Source organism: Suricata suricatta, chromosome 12 (genome assembly GCF_006229205.1).
Source record: "Suricata suricatta isolate VVHF042 chromosome 12, meerkat_22Aug2017_6uvM2_HiC, whole genome shotgun sequence".
Classification (NCBI taxonomy): domain Eukaryota; kingdom Metazoa; phylum Chordata; class Mammalia; order Carnivora; family Herpestidae; genus Suricata; species Suricata suricatta.
Genome location: NC_043711.1, coordinates 105,755,081 through 105,762,168, shown reverse-complemented (window position 1 = coordinate 105,762,168; position 7,088 = coordinate 105,755,081). Strand labels below are relative to the sequence as shown.

The following is a 7,088-nucleotide window of genomic DNA, read 5'->3' as shown; positions in this document are numbered from 1 at the left end:
CAGGCGGCGTGGGCAGGGGGGAGGGCGGCCGAGCGCGGCGGGCGTGCGCGGAAGGAGGGGTCCGGCCCGGCCGCCACGTCCCCCGTGTGACAGGTCTCTCCGGGTGCCCAGGGCAGGATGTACACGCTGCTGTCGGGCCTGTACAAGTACATGTTCCAGAAGGACGAGTACTGCATCCTCATCCTGGGCCTGGACAATGCTGGCAAGACGGTGTGTGCCTTTCCCTGTCACCCCCCCTCCGTGGGCCTTTAGCTTCCTGTCCACAGTCCTCACCAGATGCTTTAACTGCAAAATCTTGTTCTGTTCTGCTTTGTTCTCGAAGAAGCCCAAGGAGGGATGTTTGGGAAGTAGACTGGAAAGGGTTTCAGCGCTCACCTGCTGTCTGTCTGTCTCTTCTATCAGACGTTCTTGGAGCAGTCAAAAACCCGGTTTAACAAGAACTACAAGGGGATGAGTCTCTCCAAAATCACTACCACCGTGGGTCTGAACAGTAAGGGGGGGTCCCTTGGGGCTGTGGGTCTGTGGGGCAGATCCCTGAGGGTGTGTGATGTCAGCAGGCCAGCAGGCAGGTGGGCAGGGCTGCATGAGGCCTTTATCCCCGGTGCCACTGGGCGGATGGTGGGGACACCACAAGGGCTCATTCCTGTCCTGGAGCTGCAGGTGGCACGTCAGGGGCCCGGGATGCACAGCCTCACCCGTTTTCTTCTCCCCGCAGTCGGCACTGTGGACGTCGGGAAGGCTCGCCTCATGTTCTGGGACTTAGGGGGCCAGGAAGAGCTGCAGTCTCTGTGGGACAAGGTAAGATAGATGCCACATAGCGTGCCTGGTCCAGGCACTTCCTGTCCCTCAGCCCCCCCCCCCCCACCTCTTGGCTGTTTCCTCTCCTCGTAAGCCCTCAGGCTCCCGTTTTTCCTTTGGTGTCAGCAGCTTTGTTGCCCACTTTGTCCCCCAGGCTCCCCCAGAGTCCCATCCCAGTTCCTGAGTTGTTCCCCAAAAGCAAGGATGCGCTTGGTTCCTTTTGACTTGGAGTTTTGCCGCTAGACAAAGCTGCCCAGGGGACAGATGTGGGGAAGGTCAGTGACTGGGACACTCCAGTTTGCCGCTGGGGCCGAGTCGCCTCTGCTTGGGTCCTTTCCTTCAGTAGTAGCTTAGGCCCCGGCCTCTGTGGTGGCCTCTTCCCCGCCAGGGGAGGGTGTTTTCAGAGGCCGAGAGCACTGCCTTCTCTCTTGATGAGGTTTTGGGGTGTTTCCGGGCCCCCGGTGCTGTGCTCCGCCTCCCACACGCCCCAGCAGTGGGTCCATCTTTGGGTCAGCTTGTGCCAGGCGCGGGGGTCCAGCGGGGAGGACAGACCTAGCCTCCCCTGAGGCGGCCCCCTCCTGGTGGATTGGCACAGCGGCTTTGGTGCAGCCCAGCACCACGGGCACAGTGCCTGCCCCAATTCTGTGGGCACGGACGGGCTTGTCTTCACAATCATGAGTCATCTGCATATTCAGAACTAGTGTCCAGATCCTGGTTTCTCGTTTGACCGTGGCAGCGAATACCCAGACACCTTTTGCTGGTTTTCCTCTTCTCTGCTCCAACTTTCATCCAGGAGGCCGGCTTCCATCTTGTGGCCAGAAGGTCACCAACAGGTTTTATGGCTGTTTAAGGTCACTGAAGCAGAGTGAAGCCAGGGCCTGCTCTTCGGAGCCAAGACCCGCCTTCCTGACACTCGGTCGCAGGCCAGGGTCTCGGGAGCAGACGCGAGGCAGGGTGGGGCCCAGGCTGTGTGTTGAGGACCAGCACTTGGGATGGGAGCTGGGCTGACGCGGGACGGGGCCGGGGCCAGCAGGGAGCCCCGCGGGAGAACTCCTTCCTCGCAGCAGCCCCACATCAGGCTGTTCTGACTGGGACTCGTACCTCCTCATGGGTCACCGCAGTGGGCTGCTGGGCAACTGTGACTCGGGAAGGGGCTTTGGTGGGTTAAAGTAGGTCCTGCAGGAGCCAATGGGCCCATCCAGTGGGCGCACCACCTGACGCTGGGTTCCGGTGCAGACCACAGCCCACCGCGCCCCGTGCAGCATCCCAGCATCCGGCCCTCTGAGCTGGGCGCGACCCTGCCAGGCGCCGCCTCATACGAGGCGGGGAGGGGGAGAGGAGGCTCTGCGCCTGGTGGTGTCCCCCGCCCAGCCACCACTCTTGCCGACGATGTGGCTTGTCACGAGAGTCTACACCCCTGGTTGCTGAGCCCCACTGGGGTCCTCATGAGCTTCCTGGCCCCCCTGTGGAGTGGGCCCCCTGCCTCCTGCTGTCAGAGTCCCTTATCCCCACTGGAGGGGGTCTCTGCTGGCCCCTGAACACACGTTGTCTAACGTGTCCAGGAGGTGGCCAGGGTTCGTGACTCAGCAGGTCTCTGGCCGGGCCCTAGGGAACGGGGAGCCTTGGTGATGACCATAGCCCCAACCCTTTGGGGCCCAGAGCTGTAAGGATGGGCAGCAGAGTCCCCTGTGGGTCGCCGGGATGGATGGGAAATAAAGCTCCTGCCACCCCCGCTCCTTCCTAGACGCTGTGTCCTGGGGCCTGGCCCCCTGCACAGTCTGACACCTTGGCACTGAACTGGGTTGGCCATTGTCTCGTTCCTTGGTGTATCCGTGTGCCAGCTTTCGGCCGCACACGGCTGAGACTGGAGATTACCTGTGCCTGCCATGGGGGCCACTTCTGGTCTCTGTTCCTCCAGGCCACACCTGAACAAGCTCTCCGTCATGTTGCCATGGGTGATCCTGCCATCAGGGTGCCCGCAGCCCTACCCCTGCACGGCCCCCAATGTCCAGCCCCCATCACTCCTGGGGGTCACCTCGCACCGTCTGCCAGGCCAGGCTGCACACCCCAGGGGCAGTGAGGGGATTCCCTGGGCTTGCTGTGAACCGCTGCGGCACCCCTTCCTGCCACGGAGACCCCTCCCGAGGGGCCTGCCAGCTCCCGGTCCTCAGCAGCGAGCCAGCACGTTGGCTGCGGGACACGGACGGCTGCACGTGTTGGCTGCCTGTAGCCAGCAGGGGTACAGAAACCTGTCTCGTGCATGTCCTTGTCACACCCCAGGAATCCCCCGGAGCTGTCAGGCACATCTGTAGGGTCGTCAGCTCACTGACCACGGACTCGTGGTGTCTGGTGTCCTGTCGCGTGTAACGTGCGGATATCCCAGGCCTCGGGGCTCTAGCAACAGCTGGGGCAAAGGGGCAGAGCCGGTGCAGTCTGCTTGCCAGATGTGGACGCTTCCAGTCTTATTTTTCAATTAGGGTAGAAGGTGGGCTCACCAGATCGGTGGCTGTGTCGCCCGTGGCCCCCCCTCGGAGGGCCCGCCCCACGTGCCCCGTTCTGTGCGTCTGTCTTTGTGATGCTCTTTGCTACATAACCCTTCCCCAGGCCTGGGGCTCTGATGCCACTGCTGCCTGCCTCCAGCCCCCGTCCAGCCCGCAGAGCTCTGTGCTGCCGGCCCTGGCCCTCATGGCGGCGTTTCCCTGGCTCATGAATAGTATGGCCTTTGGGCTTGTTATCCACACTGGCACGTGATCTGGCCAGCACCCTCCCTCCACTCCCAGGGCTGCATGGGGACGGCCCTGTCTGGGCTCCTCCAGCCCCAGAATCCTGTCCTTCCCCCACCAGTCACCATCAGGCTGGCAGTCGTGGGCAGTTTTCAGGAGCAGATGCTGGAGTGGGGTTTGGAGGCACGGTACCTGGGAAGTGGACAGGGTGTCACCCAAGGTCAGCAAGTTGTTCCCGAAGTCTAGGGCCACCTCACTCTGCCCTACCTTCCCACCCCCGACGGCACGTCAGAAGGGTCTTCCTGTTGGCGCCTGGCCCAGTGGTGGCCAAGTGCCTGTGGCCTAGCACCCCCTTTCTACCCTCCCCAGTACTACGCAGAGTGCCACGGTGTCATCTACGTCATCGATTCCACAGACGAGGAGAGGCTGTCCGAGTCCAAGCAAGCGTTCGGTGGGTACAGCCCAGCCAGGACTGGGGAAATTGTCAGGTCTAATCTGCCCATCCCAGGTGCCTGGAGCTGGCCTCGGTGCGAGATGGGGTGCGTGCCAGGTCAGGCAGGGCCGTAGCCAGGAGAGGGCACACACCTGTGGAGGGGGCGGGGGGGGGGCGGCTAGGCAGCCAAAGGCAGAGGAGGGGTGCTCACTGCTCCCTTTCTGCCCACCCCAGAGAAGATGGCCACGAGCGAGGCTCTGGACGGTGTCCCCATCCTGGTGCTGGCCAACAAGCAGGATGTTGAGGTGAGCCTCTTACCACAGCAAGCCCACAGGGCAGTCCCCAACAGGAGCATGTCCCATCGACAGCGGGGACAGGGTGCCGCATGTGCCCTGGGTGCCCCTGGGCCTCCCGAGCTGCAGGGTGCCTTCTCCACCCAGGCAGGTGGGCAGGCCTTCTCTGCCGCTGGCGTGGTTGGACGCAAAACTCGAAGGTGTCCCAGGGCGGGAGGGGGCCCCTATCCTGGCCCGTCTGCTGCCCTGGGGCTCGCCTCGGCTGGCCAGCGGCGGCCTGCGTGGAGAGGGCTCAGCAAGGCAGTGCCCTGGTTCTGCAGCACAGGCGCCCCACGCGCAGGGTGCTTCGGAGGTCCCGCCCCAGGGGCAGGGCGTTGCCTGCGACCCTGCTCCTCTGCTTCGCCTTCCCCCAGACCTGCCTCTCGATCCCCGACATCAAGACTGTGTTCAGCGATTGCACCTCCAAGATCGGCAGGCGTGACTGCCTGACCCAGGCCTGCTCTGCCCTCACCGGGTGAGTGGGGCTCTCCCCGCTGCGGGCTGGGGGCCATGGCCACCCCACCTCATGCCCGCTGTCTCCGCAGCAAAGGGGTGCGCGAGGGCATCGAGTGGATGGTGAAGTGCGTCGTGCGGAACGTGCACCGGCCGCCGCGACAGAGGGATATCACGTAGGCGTGGCTGGTGTCCGCTGGTGCCCACAGCTCACCCGAGTGCCCGAGGAGCGTTCCTGCCGGCTCTGAGCCACCAGGCCTGGGGGGTCGGGTTTGCTTTGCTCTTGGTTTTTTCAGTTGCTTTGTTTTTTTCTTTAAGACAAATGTTTCCCTGTGTCCATAAAAGTGTAGGCATGCAGGGGCTTCTGCTGAGGGGAGTCGGGGCAGCAGGGCCAGGCTGGGTGCCACACACAGGACCCCCATAGGACCCTGCTGAGCCAGGCGGCTGAAGGGCCCCTGTCTGGAAATGAGGTTCTCCAGGGCTGCTCTGCGGCTCACCCATGGAAGGAGCTGGTGGGGCAAGTGTGTCCTCAGTCTCCGTCCCTTTGGGGCCTGGAAATGGGTTGGGGGCTGGTGTCATCTTGAGGGAGGGAGACCTGGCCCACTGCTGAAGGCCCGCAGGGCCCTGGGTTCTGATACCTCGGCACAGGGCCTGGGAGCCCTCTGTCCTCTGACGGCCAGTCCGGAGGGAGCGGGCGGTCCCCATGTCTGCTGCTGGCCCAGGACAGCCGGTCGCCAGTGGGCGGTGGGCCAGGGGTGTGCACCAGTGCGGGTGTTAGGAAGGCGGGCTGGGTTCCTGTGGAGCCCAGGCCTGTGGTGGGATGGGCCTTTATTCCAAGTTGTGGGTGGGGGGTAGGGTCCCGGTCGGGTTTGGGGACAAGCTGTCAAGAAACTCATTTCCGGGCCTGTGCCTGGAAACAGGCCCTCCAGGAAATGCTGGTCCTTGGGACCCTCACCATACAGCCCCTGTGGGAGCTGGCAAGACCCAGCAGGCCTGGCCCTGGGCAGGAGGCTGATTGGCCAGTGCTGGCTGGTGCATGACAGAATACTGGTGGTCTGAGTCGCTGACGTCTGTCATTCCTCCGGAAACCCAGGACTGGGTGGTGGGCTCCCAGGCTGGACCCAGGGCCTGTCTGGTACCACCTTTCTGCTTCTGTGGGAGTGGCTGAGCCAGAGCCAGAACCCTGGTCCCACCAGACTGCCCTCCCTCTGTGGCGGGGGCCTGGGAGGGCTGAGTCAGAGCTGGGGGTGGGGATGCAGGTGAGGTGACTCATGAGGAGTCATAGGCTATGGGGTCCCACCCCTCCCCGCTCTGAGACCCAGAATGGGGATCAGGCGCCAGATTCCCGAGCTCACTGGGAGGGCTGGGAGTCCCCCAGGTGGCACTGGAGCAGCCCAGCCCTCATCCTGAGAGGGGAAGCCTGGTTTCCCAGAAAGCACTCGGTGTGCACTCGGTCTTGGCTGTCCCCTCCTGGGAAGTCCCCTGCTTGCAGGGACTGGGTGGAGCTCAAACGGAGAGGCAGGGGGAGGGGGAAGGGTCTCTTGGCAGCCCAGGGCCCAGGTTGGTGCTGGCCAGTCCACGCTGGGTCCTGTCCACAGTAAGAGCCCCAGACCGGGTGGGGTCCTCAGCACTGCCCTCCCAGCTGTCCTAGCCTCAAAGCATGACTTAGGGGGGCATGGGGCAAGCCTCAGGGGCCTCCACTCTGCCCACAGCCAGAAGTGAGGCAGCCGCCGCCCTCTGGCCATCTCGGAAGGTCCCTCCCATTGAGGGTCTGACCCACGTGGGTGCCCAGCAGCCAAAGGGAGCGGGGGGAGTTGGAGAGCCCATGCAGGCGTTTCCCCACAGATGTGCCCGCCACGCACCCGGCAGACCCAGCACAAAGTTTCGTACAATCCGTTACGTAGACTGGCTTTGTAAAAAATTAAATTTGTTACTGCAACGGGACCCCGGTCGGTTGAGCTTACTTTTTAGTCACATTTGGGGAACAGAATAAATAGGGAGCAGGGCGCTCAGTGTGCCCAGAAGTGCATGCGGATGCTGCGCTCCAGCCCCAGCAGCCGGGCCTCACGCAGCGCCCGCAGCAGCCGCACTGCCAGCGCCCCGGCCTGCGCCTCGCGGAGCTCCAGGAGCTGCCGCCTCAGCTGCAGCTGCAGGCCGGTGCGGCCCTCCCGTGGTGGCACCGGGCCTGGCGCCTCTGGGCCCATGAGCGCCTGCCACAGCCGCAGGAGCCTCTTGAAGGACCAGTCCTGGAAAGCCACGAAGTCGATGACAGCATGTTCACACTCCTCGGCCCCTGCAGGGGTCAGGACCCAGTGGTAGAGGCCTCTGTGCTGGGGGGGGGGGGGGGGG

At 63.8% G+C, this 7,088-nt stretch overlaps 2 protein-coding genes across 2 annotated transcripts in view; one reads left to right on the top strand and one right to left on the bottom strand.

The window, feature by feature from the left end:
- The first annotated feature begins 38 nt into the window (after positions 1-38).
- Positions 39-6,683, top strand: ARFRP1 (ADP ribosylation factor related protein 1). Its single transcript, XM_029919158.1, has 7 exons — positions 39-210; positions 403-490; positions 716-798; positions 3,891-3,972; positions 4,189-4,259; positions 4,661-4,761; positions 4,832-6,683. Exons 1-7 carry the CDS (start codon positions 118-120, stop codon positions 4,917-4,919), a joined length of 606 nt encoding a protein of 201 aa, XP_029775018.1. The 5' UTR covers positions 39-117; the 3' UTR covers positions 4,920-6,683.
- A 65-nt stretch (positions 6,684-6,748) lies between these two features.
- The window catches only part of RTEL1 (regulator of telomere elongation helicase 1), a 23,201-nt gene continuing 22,861 nt past the window's right edge, over positions 6,749-7,088 (bottom strand). The window contains exon 35 of the mRNA XM_029918003.1: positions 6,749-7,069. Within this exon, the coding sequence (XP_029773863.1) occupies positions 6,749-7,069 (321 nt within the window). The remainder of the gene's footprint in view (positions 7,070-7,088) is intronic.

Coding starts and splice junctions, on each gene's coding strand:
- ARFRP1 (XM_029919158.1), top strand. CDS start 118: ATGTACACGCTGCTGTCGGGCCTGTACAAGTACATGTTCCAGAAGGAC. Junction 211..402: donor TGGACAATGCTGGCAAGACG/GTGTGTGCCTTT, acceptor CTCTTCTATCAG/ACGTTCTTGGAGCAGTCAAA. Junction 3,973..4,188: donor CGAGTCCAAGCAAGCGTTCG/GTGGGTACAGCC, acceptor TGCCCACCCCAG/AGAAGATGGCCACGAGCGAG.